The sequence below is a fragment of the Mixophyes fleayi genome, chromosome 2, assembly GCF_038048845.1.
Source record: "Mixophyes fleayi isolate aMixFle1 chromosome 2, aMixFle1.hap1, whole genome shotgun sequence".
In the NCBI taxonomy this organism is placed as follows: domain Eukaryota; kingdom Metazoa; phylum Chordata; class Amphibia; order Anura; family Limnodynastidae; genus Mixophyes; species Mixophyes fleayi.
The window spans coordinates 34,022,812-34,043,489 of NC_134403.1; the positions used below are offsets into that span (position 1 = coordinate 34,022,812).

The following is a 20,678-nucleotide window of genomic DNA, read 5'->3' on the forward strand; positions in this document are numbered from 1 at the left end:
AACCCCTCTGTCATGCTGCTTTCCCATTTTTTAACCCCTCTGTGCTCCCCCTCATTTTTTAACCCCTCTGACATGCTGCTTTCCCATTTTTTAACCCCTCTGTGCTCCCCCTCATTTTTTAACCCCTCTGACATGCTGCTTTCCCGTTTTTTAACCCCTCTGTGCTCCCCCTCATTTTTTTAACCCCTCTGACATGCTGCTTCCCCTTTTTTAACCCCTCTGTGCTCCCCCTCATTTTTTAACCCCTCTGACATGCTGCTTCCCCGTTTTTAACCCCTCTGACATGCTGCTTCCCCGTTTTTTTAACCCCTCTGTGCCCCCCCTTATTTTTTAACCCCTCTGTCATGCTGCCCCCCCCGTTTTTTAACCCCTTTGTGCTCCCCCTCATTTTTTAACCCCTATGACATGCTGCTTTCCTGTTTTTTAACCCCTCTGTGCTCCCCCTCATTTTTTAACCCCATTGTCATGCTGCTTTCCCGTTTTTTAACCCCTCTGTGCTCTCCCTCATTTTTTAACCCCTCAGACATGCTGCTTCCCCGTTTTTTAACCCCTCCGTGCCCCCCCTCATTTTTTAACCCCTCTGTCCCCCCCCTCATTTTTTAACCCCTCTGTCATGCTGCTTCCCCGTTTTTTAACCCCTCTGTGCCCCCCTCGTTTTCCTCCCTTCACTTACCTTTTCTCCTCTCTTGGTCTTCTCTGCTGCTCTGTGCTCCATTGCTCCAGACTGACTGAATGCTGGGCGTGACATGATGACATCACACCCGGCATTCAGACAGTCTGAATAGAGCACAGAGCAGCAGAGAGGAGGGATGCCGGCTCCGCGATCAGGTGAGTATGTTTTTTTTAAACTAGCCTGCTCCCCCCACCAACGACCAAGCCCCCTCCTCCCCCCCAGCCCAAAAAAAAAAAAAAAAGGAAAGGAAAAAAAAACGTTTTGGTTTTTTTTTAAAAAAAAAATTATAAAAAAAAATCAGCAGCGCAAGGGCCCGGGCCGGGCCCCCTGACATGCCGGGCCCGGGTAATTAGTACCCGCTCCCCCCCCCTCTCGGCGGCCCTGGGTATAAGTGGTCGTTATAAATCACAATGCAATGGATATTTGTGTTTCCACTTATTTAGTTGTTTCCATCCATTGTTTGCAATAAGTACTTATTAAAGTCAGCTATACCTAAAAATATTTTTTTTCAGATTTAAAGAAAAACTGTCTAGCGAAATGTTTAAAAAAATAATTAAAAAATCCTAGTAATTTTTGTACTGTGTACTGGTAAATAACAGAAAACAAGTTGAATGTATAGAGTTGCATTTGAAACCATTTTTTTCGTCATCAGTTTGAGAGGAGCTTCACTTCAACCACTCTGTGCTGTTTATGAACCCTGATCGTACCTCTATCTAATACCGTCTGTGCCCCCCTGACATTGCCCCGCCACGTGCAGCCCTGTCCTTACTAATAGATGTTGTGTTTGAAACCACCAATTTGTATAAGTCAGTCCCTGAGGCCCATGTATCTTTAGGTTGGCCACATAGACAATGACATAACTCCCAATGATGGCAAAGGAGCCTAAAATTTTTACCAGGGTGTTCCCAAAAGAAATGGGATCCCGAAACAAACTTGATCAAAATTGGTCTGATCATTTTTGGGCATGCACGTAAATCCAGTTGGTCAATGGTATATGTGCCTGTGTGTATAGTCATTATCTGGTTGCTTGAACCAAGTACTGAAAATCAGGTTCTATGGCCATCCACACGTGTTGCCAAATTGGAAAATGTTTCCATCATTCAAGACCTTTGTGGCCAGTGTGTGGGATGTTGTCTGTTTCTTTTCTCTTTCCTGAGTGATGTAAGATAGAGAGGTCCCACCATAGTCATCCTCCCTATACCTCATGTTGCAACTACTAGGTGAGGTCCAAAGCTCTGATTTATTGACATTTACCATTAGCTAATTACCTTCCTACATAAGTTGCGTTTTCCATATATATTTTTCTCTTTTTCTTTTTATTTTATAGAATGTTGTAGATAAATAATAGCTAGATTGTGATTGGTTGCCATGGACCACACTTCCAATTTTCCTTTTTAAAGGTTTGATCAATCTACCCCATAAGGTTGGAAAGTTCAGAGGCCACTGACTACTTAACAAATACAGATTTACTGCAGACCCAAACCACAGTGACTGCTACATCCGAGGTTGGACAATCCTCCTCCTAGGCATTGAAAATTAGATTTTAAGCTGAAATTTGTATGTGTTATATAAATAAAATAACAATATATGAGTATTTGTTTGTACAGATGCCATACTTTGATATTTGCAGCTGCACAAGTGATAATGCATTTTTTTCTTGGCACACTTAATTTTCTGTGCAGTATTTCAGGGGAATTTAAAGGGACAATCAGATCCCTGCCAGTCTCTCCCATATATGTATATTATTGTTTTGCGTTTGCAGATCAGCATCACATACAACAGTGAAGCATTGATTTGTCAGGAAGGACACGCAGAGTAAATATCTGAATAATAGCTGTATGGCCCCTCTGCCCAGGGCCGGATTAAGGGAAGGGAGGCCCCCGGGCTAAGGGTACTGTGAGGCCCCCCCCCCCCCCTTCCCCGTGAGCTTACCTCCTTCCGTTGTTCCTCTCCCTGTAGTGCTTCCGCGGCGCTCTTTCCTCTCCTTACGGAGGAGATCTTGTGGGAGTGAGACTATGACTCATAGTCTCACTCTCACCAGATCTCCTCAGTAAGGAGATTACTGCTCACCGCGTAAGTACTAGAGTGACAGTAGGCAGCTAACAGTATAACATTTGCTGAAATTAGCTGCAAGCAGGAACGGGCTCTTGCAGTATTTATACATATTCATCTGCGTCCCTCCGTATACAGTTCTCTCCTTGCCACAATAAACATTATCCTGTCCCTACATGAGATCCTGGAGGGGAGGTGTGAAGACGGAAGCAGGTGTGGCGTGGTGAATCACATAATTTTGGCCACACCCCCACGAATCAATGACGTGAAAGCATCATTTTGCAGAGATGTTGCTAAAATGAACCAAATTGCATTATGGAGGCTCCCATCCTTTACTAAGAAGTGGGCAGGATGCGGGAGAATGGATTGCTCTCCCTGGAGTCCAGGAGACCAACCTGGAATTCGGGAGACTCCCGGACATTTCAGGATAGTGGGCAAGTACGCTCTAAAGCTGACAGTGACAACCTCTGTCAATCTGTTTCATTGTTACATAAGTGATTGCTCATATTGTCAGAGGTCATGGTGCTATTTACTATAGGTATCTAAGTTCAGCGGAATCTAGGGATCAGTGACTGCTTTCATGATGTAATGTTACATTGTGCAAATTCCACTAGTCAGAATAATGTGAGTATTATAAAGTAAATAAAGTCATTCATAGACTTGTGTCAGCAACTCAACTTTTGATTCCCGTGTTGGCAATAAGTTTGTTGATTTATTGTAGTGAGAGCTCCCATGCTAATTACACGCTTCTCAGGTGCATGTCCTTATTAGGCAGTGATGGTTATTGGCTGACAAGTCCTCCAGTGTGTCTAAACACTGTGTTGTGTACTCAAGGGTATTGTAAGGTTTTCCTCAAGAAACCCAACATCTTCTGCGAGCTGACAAAATGATTTATGGGTTTTCTCCAGAAAACCATTCTTGTATTGGAAGCCAAAGAACAGAGGGGGAACTAAGCCAAAACAACATGACTTCAAGCTGGAATAAAAGCCACATGAAATAACTGGGTTTACACAAGCAAAGAGCTATTTATTCTGTGGGAACTGTGTACACTGCTGTTTAGCAAGTCATTGCTATTTTCCTTTTCCTGTTGCAATGCCCACGGACTTCCAACATCATTTTATTGCTGCAGATAGGTCTGTTGCAATGGCAGTAGTCTAGACATTATTAAATGACTTTACTGAAACTTATTTCCCAACTTAGGAGTGTCAGGGACAGGGGGCGTGGTCATGTCACAATGTGTACGCAGCCACACCCCCAGGGGCGTGTCTCGTGGTTTCGAAGCATTAGACTCTCCTCCCAACAACCATTTATTGCGACGTTGACCAGGGGCAGGTGTACGTGGCACACGTTCACCACAGCTCTTCTATGCAGAGCACAGAACATAGCTCCCGACTCTCTCACCCGCAGGACAAAGCTTTCCTGATGCAGGTGGCGGGACAGAGTCCTTAAGTCTGAACAGGGGCAAACGCAGGATTTGTAGAGGGGGGTTTCCACACCACGCTGCCAGTGGGTGTGACCAGCATACATGGGGGCGTGGCTATAATTTTAGACGGTACTTGGCTGCTCTCCAACTCTTCCTATCCCTATAATATACATGGGCAATGATGCGTGCACTACTGTTAGGTGCATGCAGCTCTACCTTTTCAAGCAGAGCTGTGTGAAGCGAGAGCGTGGTCCAGGCACATCAATTATACAGTGCTCCAGGCTTGGAGGGGGTTTCCAGCCACTAGGAAACCCCCCTCAGTTTGCCTATGCTGAACTGTACTGCCTAAATTGGGACAGTGGCAGGTGTCCTGAACCCAGGATAAATGGCATTTCGTACAACACTGCAATAGCCCAAATGAGTTCAGTAACTTAAGCGAGTGATAAATAGTAAATTTTAACTATTAAATGGGATTAACGAAAATATGTTGTGGCAGAAATGCTGCTCAATACGTTGACTTTGAAAAGCATGATCCCATAGTACAATACCAACTGTTCAACTAATGGCTCCTACACCAGTGATTGGGAAGCTCTCCTTCTTTGACACCTGGATTTGTTGCCATCCAACCTTCAAGGGGGCTGCACAGAGGAAGGAGGGAGAGCACACTGCACTCCTTCTACCCTTCCGCCGTTATGCCGCGTGACCTCCCTGCGTTGTGCAGAGGATGTCACGTGACACGGAAGTCAGATACCCCCCAATCTATCTTATTCTCTGCTTTAACAAAACAGAGATTAAAGTCGGGAGCAGTCAGCTGGAGTGAGCGGGTGCTCGGTGGTCCGATTGTTGCCCCCTAAACCTTTCCTGTCACGGAGTGGAGGCAGATATATGGTAGACTGAACCAATACACATCTCATCAATTCACTAGGAACAAGTAATTCATAGGCTGAATTCTCCCCAATAATGGTTACGTCCCACACAATAGCTGCATCCAATGTGACCAGGCAGTAGGTATACTGTAAAGGTTGTGTAAGTATGCAATTCCCAGGGGCACAGTGAGTCACACACAGAACGTTCAGTGTTACATTACCCAAAGCACGCAGCACTCAGAATAACAGATGTTGAGGGTTACATCCAGAATAGAGAACATTAAGTCGTGCTATGTAGTTAGTCACTTTTATAAAACGGATATTATTGGAGACAAATATCTCCAGTTGTAAGTTGTTTGTACACTCCATTGTGTGTTTCTTTCACAAATAATCATGTGATATAATGGAATGTAGTTGAAAAGTCGACAGTGAAAAGGCCTACACCTAAATGTTGACAGTCATAATGTCGACACAGTTATAAGGTTGACATTCACAATGTCGACACAGTTATATGGTTGACAGTCATAAGGTCTACATGTTGGCACAGTTAAAATGTCGACGTGTAAAACGTGGACAGGGTTCCAAGGTTGACATTCAAAATGTCAGCATAAATAGATAAAAACAAATTAAAAGGAAATACATCTAAAAAAAATAAATGTCAATAAATGTTTTTTTAAAAAAATGTCATGTATTGGACAGAGGCCCATGCTTTCGGTCCCCCCGATTTCACTATTAACAGCACTAGACTGCATGGGGCCCCCCTGTCATAATGCTATACAAGCCCCTGGATTCCCTAGGGAGATAGGGTGCACACAGGAAAAAAATGAAAAGAGACCCCCCCCCCCCCCCCCCTCTGGTTCAACCATCCCCGTGCTGACAGCACTAGGGCTTTTACCACAACCTGGGGGTGGTAGGTGTGGGAATAGTAATTGTCTAATTGTGAAAAAATTCAACATTTTAACAGTGTCAACATTATGACTGTCTGCATTGTGGTGTACACATTTTAACTGTCGACATTTCATACCCAACCCGATATAAGTGGGGTAAACAGCAAGAAAATTCAGCCAGGAAGTAAGTTTAGGAGCAGCCCAGGACCAGGCATTGAAGAGACGAGCAGAGATCATTAAATAGATAATGGAATACTGAATGTAAGAAATAAGAAAGATAGCTGGATCCCTATATAAATCCTAAATTGGTGAGTCTGTATCTTTCAGATATCCAGTGTGGTGTCCAAGGTGTCTAACGCGGCCAGTGTATGGGACTGCAAGATATACATTTGTGAACCAAAGTCTAGAAGACATCTGTTGCCTAAATTGCCATTTCTCATGACCAAGTACTTTTTTACATTAGTGATTAAGCAATATCCAACATAAAGTTGTTTTTGAGGATTCCTCCTGTAGTTCTTTTATGTATATCAAAATAATTCCTCACAATATCCCAATGGTAGGTCAAAAAGCATGAAGAAAAACGAATTGGAGACAAAAAGACTTACAGATGTCTAGTTAGTGAATAAATCACAAATGGGAGACTGCTAAATACCCAGAGACACCGTTAAGGAAAGCTGTGTTGTTAATTAAACAGCAATACACCATCACACGTGTGAGGAGATATCAAACGATATGTCCGTGTATCACTCATAATCAGATTATGAGTGATACACGGACAGAGAGTCTTATTGCGAAAGTGATTTTCACTCATGAATAATGATGTAAGTGTATTGGAGGATTATTATCCATATCGTTTGATATCTCCTCACACGTGTGATGGTGTATTGCTGTTTAACAACACAGCTTTCCTTAACGGCGTCTCTGGGTATTTAGCAGTCTCCTATTTGTGATTTATTCACTAACCAGACATCTGTATGTCTTTTTGTCTCCAATTCGTTTTTCTTCATGCTTTTTGACCTACCATTGAGATATTGTCAGGAATTATTTCGATATACATAAAAGAACTACAGGAGGAATCCTCAAAAACAACTTTATGTTGGATATTGCTTAATCACTCATGATTATATGAATCATAAGGAAGTGACTCTGAAGTGGACATTGTACATGTTTTTTCCATCGGATTTTGAATATGTGATGATTACATGTTTATCTTATTGCCAGCGCCTTTCTATACATCATTTTATATATATATATATATATTGTTGAATGTTGGTGGCATTGTTTTGTGTATTGAGGCAGACAGGCAATAGGGAGCGCTACTTTTGGGAGATTCATCTTTTTGTATATAGTTTTACTTTTTTACATTAACCCATTAAAGTGACTTGTTGACTTCAAAAAAGGAAGGCTCCTAGACTTACTTCCTTGCTGAATCTTCTTGCTGTTTACCCCACTTATATCAGGTTGGGTATGAAATATCAACAGTTAAAATGCAGACAGTCAAAATGTGTACAACACAATGGTGACAGTCATAATGTCGACACTGTTAAAATGTTGGCTGAACCTATAGTAACGAGAACGTAGCCTATCCATTCACCAGGAAGCAGTGCCTCACCGTGGCCTCTTGCACAATATCACATTGTAACAGATCCGACTGGCCGCATCCAGCCATGAATACAATTGGTTATCCAGTAATGACAGGTTTATGAAAATAGCACCTACAATAAATCAAATATAATGAAATAAATGGTATTTTTCATATATATATTTTTTTAAAAGCAGAGCTCAACTTGCAGTTTGATGGCAGTATTCCTTTGTATAAAATTACAGGAAATATTGGCTAATAGCTGTAATTCAGGAGACGGTTGATCTGATTACAGGTTGCAGTAGTCAGTGAGAAAGCGACAGGAACAAGTGAATAATAAGTGTTTTTGTTGTTTTTTTTTTCCAAACAAATCAAAAACAAATTGTGCCTCAGTGATGTCACAGACCCTAGCGAGGGATACGCCACATTCCTTTCAATATTGGTTCTGCAGTCAACATGGCTGCCTGCATTGTCTGAAGCCGTTAGCTGCACTTTAAATAAGATGATTATAGTAATTGCGTTTTCCGTGATTTCCTTTCAACGTTTCCACTGGTCGCTTTCAATATTTAAGCTACATTGTATTTTTGTATTTTTTCTTTAAAAAAAAGAATAAAAGTATGAAATTGCTAAAAGCTTTTTTTGCTGTATGGGTCATATTTAATTTTAAATTGCTAGCTTCAAATTACTCCCTGCATATATTATTATGGCCTTACTTGATCTGACAATCTTTTGGACATGCTGTTAATAATGTATGAAGGCTATAGATCTATTCCTACCACAGTAAGTTGTAATGCATTGGAAGAAAACTTGTGCCATTGTATTAAAAGTAAAAATCCTGCACCTAGGGCTGTAGATTTCTTTAGGTGGATGCCACATCTTCACCATGTTCTTGACAAAGTGCACAATGATTGATCTGGAGGATGTCGCCTTCCTCCACTGCCTGGCAGTCCATCGCCTGTGCTCGTTGCACTACTGAACTCACAATCATGTATTGCCATGTGTGATGAGTCTGTTTATACACCGATTAACCACCCTGCCAAGCGGTCCCCAACTATCGCCCTTCTTTCAAGGTCACTGATATCATCACCATCATCACCATTTATTTATATATCGCCACTAATTCTGCAGCGCTGTACAGAGAACTCACTCACATCAGTTCCTGCCCCATTGGGGCTTACAGTCTAAATTCCCTAACACACACACACACACACACACACACACACACACACACACACACACACACACACACACACACACACACACACACACACACACAGAGACAGACACAGACTACGGTCAGTTTGTTAGCAACCAATTAACCTACCAGTATGTTTTTTGGAGTGTGGGAGGAAATCGGAGCACACGGAGGAAACCCACATCTTCTCTTGCAGCAATGTTAGCCCCAGTTATTGGCAGCCAGGGCAGTGCAATAGTTTTATACATGAGTGACCATGCTGGGGTTTTTTTGTTCACTACCTGTATATGCCATTGTGCTTTTTAATACATTATTGGTGTAACAGACATTACTTGGACAGCGGATGCTGGCACTGAGTCTCTGCTTAGTTGCATGCCTGCGCCTCTTCCCTTGCAGCCTGAATGTGCAGTAGCATGTTGGCATCACACCAGCTAATATCAGCAGTCACTTATTCAAAACTACGCTCAGTGCACCTTACTGTGCCAGGGAAGTGGTTGTTTCAGACTGCTGGATTTGAATTACCTGGCTCATTACTGTCCATCTTGTGCCTGCTGTTTGTTTGATTTACTGATCACTCAGTGGGCAGAGTTTGTGCACAATAATCATGCCCAACGCCGGGTCTTTGCATAGACACGTGCCCGCACCTCCTCCGCTGTGTACTGCAGTTTCTGTCCACTGCTCATCACTGTGCAACAATTTTTGGGGGTTTTCCTAACTGCTATGTGCATATCCGATTGCTATGTTACTGACTGGGCTTCTTCCTGACCATCTTGAGTTCTGACCACTCGTTACAGACCCTCCCTGACTGCTCGTTACTCTGACCTTTGGGGGCATATTTAATAAAGCACGATAGTGCTTTTAACGGATAATTAAGGTCCCACAGTGTCCTCCGCAAATTTATTAAGGGGGCATCGCAGCAGATATCATGGATATCTGCTGCTTTGCACTCCTCTTCGTTTTTGGGAGCAGTCACCATTCAACAGAATGGTGACTGCTCCTGGCCGCAATCTAACAAGTCCCGAAAAAACATTTTTTTCGGGAACTTGTCATGTTAATGTACGCCAGCTGAAGCTGAGGAAATCTAATGCTGTCAGCTCTGCTCCGGAGAGCAGAGCTGGACAGCGCATGTGTGGAGGGATCACATGATCCCTCCCTGTCACTCACAGCTCTCTCTCTGCAACTATCGTTGCAGAGACAGAGAGGGGATCTGTGTGCGCATGCGCAATTGAAGAGTAAGGAGAAGACCCGAAGACAGCGCTTCCGAAGAGGCAGGTAAGTATGATTTTTTTTTTCACAGAAACAGCAGATTATCGGGACTGCTGTTTCTGTACTCCGGTTTTGATAAATTTGAGAAATGAATCAATACTTATCCGTCCGATAAGGATTGATAACCATTTCTCTATTTCAACGTTAAATGATAAATGTGCCCCTTGGTGTCTATGCTGTAGCTTGTGTATTCTTTTTTAATTTCTAAGAACATTTCTTGGCTGAAAGTGTTGTACCAGACACCTTGGGTCATTCATACCGAGGATGGCTGTTTAGCAGCCGGGGATTAGTGGTAGGCAGAAGAGGCAGTTGCTGTGGGAGCAATAAAGCTGTAAGCGGGTAAAGTTTGCACCTGATCATCCTCAGCATTGATGTACCCTGATTTTCCATGGCTTGTTGGATACATTTAAAGTCATCAGAAGTAACGGGAAAAAAAGAAGCTAGTATTTATACTCCCACTGGCCCCGCATTGCTATGCAGTAACCATTAAACTATGACATATTTTGTTTGTGGGGATCTAGAGGCATGGGCACTGCTTGGCATCACTCGTATACATTCTCCAACAAACATTCTCTGTAGCATGGATAACTGCAGCGGAATCGCAGCCCTGATCTTGGTAACGGTGGTGTTTGCACAGGATGACTCCCACTGTAAAGACACTGTGGAGAAGGCATTGTTTTGTGGAAAAATGTCGTATGGTATGATCACAGCAAGCAGTATTGATCCAACAGTGTTCCGGAACTCTGTGTTACATCAGTACTCTGTGGTTGCAGTATAGGCTACTGTAATGTTGCTGTCCAGCATTCTCTAATCCATAATGCAGCATTTTCCTAGGTGAGATCCATAGTCTATAGAGCTTTTCTTGAGCATCCCCCTGGAATGTTCTCCTTTGCTCCGTTAGCTGTTCTCCAGCTTTTCTACCGTTAAGTGGTGTCTGAAACCCCTGAATCAGCTTATCCCTGATTCATCTTATTTCACCATCCTCCGTACACTTTCCTGCTCTACACTTTTTTTTAGTTTTTTTTTTTCTTTTTAGCTTGTAATGACTATGACGATATATATACACTTTTAGTGTTTTTTTAAGTACTGGTTAATAATTATGGGTTGAACCTGTCACCAGTGGGGGGATTGGTGTTTCATTTATTTATTATATATTGCATTCTGCATTATACCATTAGACTTCTTCTGTTTACCTTGCAGAGGACCTGCAGTTTAGTGTGCCCTGTGTGCTATTAGCTGGACTTAGGGGCACATTTATCAATATTCACATAAAGTGAAAAGTAGTTTTCAATCCTTATCACAATGATAAGGATTGAACTACTTCTCACATTTATGTACAGCCCTGCACAGAAACAGCAGTTCCGAAAAACTGCTGTTTCAGTGATAACAAAAATCATACTTACCTGCCTCTTCGGAAGCGCTGTCTTCGGGTCTTCTCCTTACTCTTCAATTGCGCATGTCCAGTTCCAAGAACTGGACATGCGCACACAGATCCCCTCTCTGTCTCTGCAACGATAGTTGCAGAGAGAGAGCTGTGAGTGACAGGGAGGGATCATGTGATCCCTCCACACATGCGCTGTCCAGCTCTGCTCTCCGGAGCAGAGCTGACCGCATTAGATTTCCTCAATTCGGATGATGTACGCCAGCTTCAGCTGGCGTACATTAACATGACAAGTTCCCGAAAAAAATGTTTTTTCGGGACTTGTTAGATTACGTCCAGGAGCAGTCACCATTCTGTTGAATGGTGACTGCTCCCAAAAACGAAGAGGAGTGCAAAGCAGCAGATATCCATGATATCTGCTGCGATGCCCCCTTAATAAATTTGCGGAGGGCACTGTGGGACCTTAATTACCCGTTAAAAGCACTATCGTGCTTTATTAAATATGCCCCTTAGCCTTAGAGTTGAGCTTCAGGCTATGCTATGTTGTCTCCCAAGCTGTTTACGCAAGCGAAGGCAAAGCAGGGGATCTGTGACATATGAAGGAGGCCAGCCCAGGAGAAAGCAAAGCATATTGCATTTTGATGATTGAATTGCAAGCCAAGTTGAGCAATTATTCTACAGGCTGAGCTAAGCTGTGTGCTTTTTTTTTTTTTTTTTATAAATTCATTGTGAAGAAACAACTGCAAGTCCAGTATTGGGGGATTATGCTTTGGCCGTGAATGCTGTATTTTTATATTGGTGTTTTGAATAGGGGGAGTCTTGAGAGAGAGAGAGAGAGAGAGAGAGAGAGAGTGTGTTAGTGATTAGTTTTATGGGTTCCTTTCTTGGTGTTATTGTTTTGCCTCTGTTTTCAAAGCATAAATAAATAACTTAAAAAAGCCATAGTGCACATGTGACCATATTTGTTGTGGGTTTCTCTTCTAACTGACCATTTTGGTTACTGGCATGACCACTACCCTTCAGCAAACTCAGTACCTATATAAACTTGCCTGCATTTAAAAGTACTTGGTACCTATTATAGTACCTCGCTTCTGGGTGTGTTACTTGCATTACCACTGTAAACATCATTGACTCCTCACATAGTTGCCAAATTTCTAGGAGTTCTCCCAGACTCCGGGGAGAGCAGTGCACAACTTCCCTGGCTGTATTATGTCAATAATTGCACAGTGGAGGTTAGGGTTTAGTGCATACTTGCCAACTTGCTGAAGTTGGCTTCCGGGAGCCTGCTGGGGGAGGTGGGCGTGATGGGGGCGGGGCTCCAAAATTTGTGTCATTTTGGCCCCGCCCCCATGACATAATGACGCAAACGCGTTATTTGACATTAGGGGACGGGGCCAAACGCAGGAATCGCGGCGTTTTGGACCTAATTCTGCCCACTTCACTTGGAAGTGGGCAGGATTCTGCCAGATGCGGGAGACTGCCACTCTCTCACAGGAGTCCGTGAGACTCTCGCAAAATGCGGGAGTCTCCCGGACATTCCGGGAGAGTTGGTAAGTATGGTTTTGTGACGTGACGTTATTCTCCAGGGATGGTCTTGCCAAAATATTTGTTAGTTTTTGGTATTCCCCTGGAATGGTGGCAAAACGTGCCTGTAAAGGCATTGCCGTTTTAAATCTGCAAATAAGCGCAGATTGATACATTTACCAACTGGAGTCTCACCGGAGCCAATCTTCAGTTTCTTTTTCTTTTTAAAAAAAAAAATATTTTCTTTGGCAGTAGGGCTCATAACCCTTAGTAAATCATCCCCTGGATTCTACTCTACTCTTAGGGGTATATTTATTAAACTGCGGGTTTGAAAAAGTGGAGATGTTGCCTATAGCAACCAATCAGATTCTAGCTGTCATTTTGTAAAATGTACTAAATAAATGAAATCTAGAATCTGATTGGTTACTATAGGTAACATTTCACTTTTTCAAACCCGCAGTTTAGTAAATATACCCCTTAGTCTCCCACCTACACCTAGGGATCCTGGTGGCTGCATAAGGCATTAGGCTATCTCTCAGTCCAATCGCTTCTCGGCCTTTTGGCTAAGATAAAGTGAGGGGACTGGAGCCCCCCTTGCAAGATATTGAAAAGCTTGGTCTGACGCCAGGGGACGGGAGGCAGCTTTGAAAGCCTAGGACAAAAAGTGCCTCTGGATTGGCGACCCAGGGGTGCCATAAATCACGGGTCACACCTTAATCACGTGGTTTTGTTGGCACTTAGAACTTTTGCCCACTTTCTTTTAAGCACTGCCTCATTATTTGCCTTGGCCTTTTCGCTGGGCGAGAATTTTTTTTATAACCAGACCAACTATTTATTTTTATCCACATTTTGTCACTTTCACTTTTATGGGGTTTTTTTCCACTGATTTTTGGGGTGTGGATATGCCCTTATGGGCTCCACGTCCTCGAAGATCTAAGGGGGGGGGGGGGGCTGTGTGGCCCTGAGGTTTCGGCCCCCCTGAATCCATCGCCTGCTCTCCCCGGGGCTGGGCCAGTTATTGAGCCTTGGGTGAAGCTTCAGCTGATCCCAGCGGCTAAAGGGGTCTGAGGACCATTGCCCCTAAGGGACCTTTTGGCTCTGGGGGTAGGAGACTAGGGCCACTCCTCTTTAGAGTGCACGTTTTTTAAGTTTTTGCACTTATTTTTAGAGCAGAAAAACAAACAATCAGTCATCATCCTCATAATTTATTTATATAGCGCCACTGATTCTGCAGCGCTGTACAGAGAACTCATTCACATCAGTCACAACTCCCCATTGGAGCTTACAGTCTAAATTCCCTAACATACACACAAAGACAGATAGAGGGAGAGAGAGACTAGGGTCAATTCTGATAGCAGCCAATTAACCTACTAGTATGTTTTTGGAGTGTGGGAGGAAACCGGAGCACCCGGAGGAAACCCAGACAAAAACGGGGAGAACATACAAACTCCTCACAGATAAGGCCATGGTCAGGAATTGACCTCATGACCCCAGCGCTGTGAGGCAGAAGTGCTAATCACTGAGCCACCGTGATGCCCAGTCCAGGAAGTTTCCTACTACAATCTTTTACACCCCCTGATAACAGGTTAAATTGAATATTCACTTCTTTTTTTTAAAGAAAATAAGATATGATGTAGCCTGAAAAAAACCTTGTTGAGCCACCCTATAATATTCAAACTATTTCCATTTAAAAGTTAAGCAACCTTCTCTCTGTTTCTGAACTTGTGTGATGTTAAGCTAAGTGTTCCTGGATAATATCTCTACTCTTACAATTTAAAAACATTTTCATAGATTAACGAACATTAACTATTGTTCAGAATTCCAGATCACTTCTTTCAGTTTTCTGAGGTTTATTCTTAACGTTAATGTGAGCTGCAGCCTGTTTTATAATCCTCTACAAGGGAGGTGGATACATCAATAATCAGAGTAAACCGAATACTGTCATCTGATTGTATGTCTGATTAGGGCACCCGCCCTGCTACATAATGTGTTACTGAAATTGTGGTTATTGATGTGAGGGAAATTATAATGATGTACAAATGTCTGTATTGTCAAGTAATACAGAATATGGTGTTTTCATAGGCATGCTCCTGTTCAGTTTGCAATTTCATTAAACGTGCTTTTATCAGCTAATTAATGCATCCACTTAACTCTGCTCCTTTTCTTTCAGCTCAGTCCTTGAAAGAGTTTGCTCGTCTCCTTATTACTGTAGAGGAAGAAAGAAGACGACTGGTAAGAATAATACTTCTATACTACACAGTAAACCGATCAATGAGGGCTGTTTATGAACAAAGCACACATTTACAGTGTAACCCTTAACAACCAATCAGCAATTAGATTTATTGATCAAGTGCTTTATTGACAATGAAAGAAAATGTCGTGGTCGCTATGACTTTATCCCCAATTTGCACTTTGTTAGTAAATATTCCCCAGTGTGTTGTAGTACAGCATTTTTTGCATTGATGGTTTCACTTTATTCTTAAGGTGACATGAAATATGAATTAAATTCCCAGGGAATGTGTTTTGTTAAGTAGACGCAGTCCTTCCCAACTTTCATCATGCTCTTTGATTTGAAAAATGCAATGGCCAGACACTGTCTGTGCCTTCTTCTGTAGGCTGGTAAGTCACCAAAGAGGGAGTAATTCAAGGATCGGCTTTGAAATCCAGCTCTGCTGTGACCAGATTCCATGTTCATTTCTTAATTCAGAAAAACTCCCATGAAGAAAATAGTAGATGAGTTGCCCATAGCAATCAATCAGATTCTATCATTTTCTGCAATGTACTAGATAAATGGTAGTATCTGATTGGGTTGCTATTGGCAACACCTCCACTTTTTTTTTTTTTTAGAGGGTTTGATAAATCTACCCCTATGTCTCATACCTTATACCAAGTAAAAACAAGTTTAGTATTGTATTTGATTGCAGAATTTGTTACATATAAAGAAGTGTTTGCACTGTTTGACAATGAGCCTGACAATTCTAACTTACACTGTTGTTAGTGTATAGATGCTCAGATTGGCTGAATGACAATCTAGCCACTCCCACTTCAACCTTGCCCACACATAGTTGGTTCAGCTGAATTACACCAGGATGCTGTTACTATTCGAAGGCTCTGATTGGCTGAAGGTTGTTCTAACCACGTCCACTTCATCTCCCATTTGTATGTGTGCCCCAATGAGTGCTCTGACACTAGTCAAAGGTACCTAAAACTGTAGCGCAGACCACCAGTCAGGGAACAGGCTAAAATTGTTTTTGTCTTGAGTTTAATAAGCCACTTAGCGAACGTGCAGTATATTAAAATACCCAGTACAGGAGGGGAAGTGCTACACCCTCTTACTCTCTCCCGCACACACACATGTATGTGATACCTTGAGGTTCTGCGCACTAAATTCACGCATAGTTTTTCGTAATGTGTCATTGCATTATTGGATTTCTATGTTTTGTCGAATGGCACCGCTTCTCCCATTCAGGTTCAGCAGCATTTAGTATTTTTCAGGATTAGTACCTTTAGTATCTATTATTGGTATTGAGTATGTATTATGATTTTTTTTTCTGATTTTTTTTTTTTTTCAAGAACCAACCAGTTTGTACCTTTTATTTCCAATTTAAAAGTTACCTGTTTCTCATTGCAAAAATAATACATCCTGCTTCTTCACAGTTTCTTCTTTGGTGCAAAGTAAACACTTATGGTACTTGCACTAGATGTTTATTGTGGTGAAATGACTTCCCCTTTAGGTCTTTTTATCGCTTCCTTTAATCATCTTTTTACTAGAATGAAACTTACTTGTTTATTCAACCTCAACACATGACGACTGTTTATTGTTTCTTCTTCACACTGGTTAAAAAGAGATAAAGTAAAGTTCACTACAATGATATATAGGCAACAGCTCAGCATTATATAGGCACTAGCTCAGTAATGTATAGGCACTAGCTTGCTAAGGTAAAGGCAATAGCTCAGTAATGTATAGGCAACAGCTCAGCATTGTATAGGCAACAGCTCAGCAATATATAGGCAATAGCTCAGTAATGTATAGGCAACAGCTCAGCATTGTATAGGCAATAGCTCAGCAATATATAGGCAATAGCTCAGCAATGTATAGACAACAGCTCAGCAATGCATAGGCAATATCTTGGTAATGTATAGACAATAGTTCAGCATTGTATAGACAGTAGCTCAGCAATATATAGGCAATAGCTCAGTAATGTATAGCCAACAGCTCAGCATTGTATAGATAATAGCTCAGCAATATATAGGCAATAGCTCAGCAATGTATAGACAACAGCTCAGCAATGCATAGGCAATATCTTGGTAATGTATAGACAATAGTTCAGCATTGTATAGACAGTAGCTCAGCAATGCATAGGAAATATCTTGGTAATGTATAGACAATAGTTCAGCATTGTATAGGCAACCGCTCAGCAATGCATAGGCAATGGCTCACTAATGTATAGACAATAGTTCAGCAATGTAGAGATCTTTTCACAGGTTGGTTTCAGAAACTAAGTGTATTTCAAAGAAAGAGGAGTAAGCTTGTAAGTCATTTCAGAGAGAGAGGGGTGTAAGTTCGTGAGTAATCTTTGGAACTTTAGTCTAAAATCTATTTTTGATTTGATGCGCAAAAAATATTATTTTATTGGTGTATTGAATAATCTAGCCAGTAGTATTGAATTTGTGTGCCACTGTTTATGCAATTGTCAAACATTTGGTTTTTGGTGGCTTACATTTGTTTTTGTATTGACACCACAGATTATTGTCTTTTACCTAACTCATTTTGTGCTACAAAATAATTCTGGATAATTTCTGCACTATCACATTTAATTACGATTACTCATTGTATTGCTAGAAAATCAAGCTTTATTATTTATTATTTTGTTATAAAATTAAATGGACAGAACTTTCTTTTTTCTCTAAAAATCGATGTTATGGCTGCAAAAATGTTATGTTACCAAATTATATATTTTGGTACCATATTTGCTTAACAAAAACTATTTCTATTCCATAAAATTGATTGTTACAAACTTAATTTTGAAACCCATAATTTTGAAGTACTCAATTTTGAGCACCCAATTAGCCAAATTATTTATTCAAGTGTGTTACCTGCCCCCTTTTGTTCATATAATTCACATTCATATATTAACAATATCATGGTCATAAGAGCTTTGTGTCAGTAAAAGACCAGACAAAAGGTGGAACAGAATTATGATGTAATTAGGCAAAAGTAATTACAATCATCATCATTTATTTATATAGTGCCACTAATTCCGCAGCGCTGTACAGAGAACTCATTCACATCAGTCCCTGCCCCATTGGAGCTTACAGTCTAAATTCCTTAATATAGACACAGACAGACAGAGAGGGAGAGACTAGGGTCAATTTTTGATAGCAGATAATTAACCTACTAGTATGTTTTTGGAGTATAGGAGGAAACCGGAGCACCCGGAGGAAATCCACGCAAACACAAGGAGAACATACATACTCCACACAGATAAGGCCATGGTTGGGAATCGAACTCATGACCCCAGTGCTGTGAGGCAGAAGTGCTAACCACTAGGTCACACATGCTGCAATATGAAAGCCGATATTGGGCAATCGCCCCAATATCACACCATGAGTGGCCCCAAAATAACTGCAATATCAGGTAATGATCCTATTAAACAGGATAGGATCATTAACGGGAATGGAGGAAGATGAAGTCAAAAGATTACATCCCGTAGTCATGACCAGTACGTCTGCCACTTTTCGGTGAGCGAAGCTCGACAAGCAATATAACAATGTTGGTTACTACTTTGTATCGAATGTTCTCTAATTTTAGGAACTCATTGTCATACCAACAGCTTACAGTACTAGGCTATGCAATGCAACAGCAGTTTCAATGAATACAATGAACGTTTAGAATACTCATTTCCACTTTTTGTTAACCACTTGCTAAGATTTTTCTTATTTACCGACAAACCAATAATTTTTAACTAAGTGAAACTGCTGAAAGAGAAAGCTCTGATTGTACGGCTTCACAGGCACTTCTCAATATCTCCTGTAGATATATAATTACCTACAACCGCACTCTGGAATGTTGGAGACTGACGGGAAGCGTTCCGCATTCTTGTATTTTCTTTGGCTCGGGTTCAGTAGGATATCTACCCTAATAGTCAACTTTCACTTCCTCCCAACTGTTTGATGTAACGTACTGTGTTCATTTCTTTGCCATTGGTTGACTTAAACAAAGCATTATTGGACTTTCCCGATCTTACAGGGAAATTCAGTCTGTATATTTAGGTATGTCGTTGAAACTACAGAAGAAGGTAAATATATTCAGTACTCGTAACTGAAGACTCTCACCCCCCAGTATACATAGTTTTGTGAAATCCTTATGATAACAGTTAACTATACAGCCTTGTTAATGTCTATGAAAGCAACCAAGTTTGCCAGAGTTGTTACACGCGCTTAATAAACTTAGTGGCACTCATTTAGCCAGATGTTTCAGTGTTGTCCCACCATCTGTGTTTATGTGCTGCAATTATAAGCATAGTATGGTCATGGCCAGGACAGTATCCTATACCATGTAAAACCATATACAAAGTAAATACAAGTTTAGAATTGTATTCCATTGCACAATTTGTTACATATAAAGAAGTGTTTGACACCAGTCTTGACAATGAGCCTGATAATTCTAACTTGCACTGTTGTTAGTGTATAGATGCTCAGGTTGGCTAAATGACCATCTAGCCACTCCCACTTCAACCTTGCCCACACATGGTTTAGCTGAAGTACACCAGAATTCTGTAACTATTCAAAGGCTCTGATTGGCTGAAGGTTGTTCTAACCACATCCACTTCATCTCCCATTTGTCTGTGTGCCCCATGTTTTGAAGAATGATAACAATGAGTGCTCTGACACTAGTCAAAGGTAGCTAAATCTGTAGCGCAGACCACCAGTCAGGGGACAGGCTAAAATTGTTTTTGTATTGAGTTTAATAAGCCACTTACAGAACGTGCAGTATATTAAAATGGCATAATGGTGGCTGGATAAAATGGAGCAACATTGCACCTTGGCAAAACCATTTTGAACTGGAGGGGGCGGTCAGTTTAAAATGTGGAGACTAATTTCTAGTTGGGGTAGGGCATTCCTAGATCAGCTTTAAATTTCAGCGTAAAAATAAAGCTATCAAGTATTTATGTTCTAGATGAAGAAAACAGCCAGAATTTAACTTATGTGCAAAATAATAAACTAATTTGCACCCCTTGCATTGTAACATGGTTTGTCCCGGAGAACATTTGCTCCTTTTTTTTTTTACCTTACTTTTCTTAATGAATCAAATCCATCATGTCTATTTAAAATGGCAATGAGAAGCTGGTGTCCACACTCTCCTGGCAGCATCAGACACTGCTAACTCATAGCAACTAGTTCTCTGAATTTCCAGGGTCAATCCCAGGTTTACATTTTTTTCTCTGTAAATGTCCCTATTTTTCAATAATTACCAACTACACAATAAAAATCCCTCTTTTTCCACATGTGAGATGAAGGTAGTGAAGTTTTTTATGTTCACTTCTTTTTGCTAAACATTATCTATTACTTTTTCACTTGAATCTTCTTGGTTACATCACAGAGCTGCAATTTCATTAAAGGTGTGCAGACCTTATATCAATACCTCCCATCTGTCCTGTCATCACGATAGGGACAGCTTTGTCCCGATCGATGGGAAAGTTGGAAACTATTGTCTCTACACGGCAGAGCGGTGACGGGTGCCAGTGCGCACGCAAGTGAACATGTTTCAAAGGATGGGAGGAGAGTACAGGACAACCTAGCGCTTCAAAAGCCATAGCCACGCCCCC

General features: G+C 41.4%; 1 protein-coding gene across 2 annotated transcripts in view; it reads left to right on the forward strand.

Annotated features, from left to right (window-relative positions):
- ARHGAP42 (Rho GTPase activating protein 42) overlaps positions 1-20,678 on the forward strand; it is a 293,945-nt gene that overhangs the window by 110,592 nt on the left and 162,675 nt on the right. For both annotated transcript variants that reach the window (XM_075198773.1, XM_075198774.1), the window contains exon 3: positions 15,020-15,081. In XM_075198773.1, the coding sequence (XP_075054874.1) occupies positions 15,020-15,081 (62 nt within the window). The remainder of the gene's footprint in view (positions 1-15,019; positions 15,082-20,678) is intronic.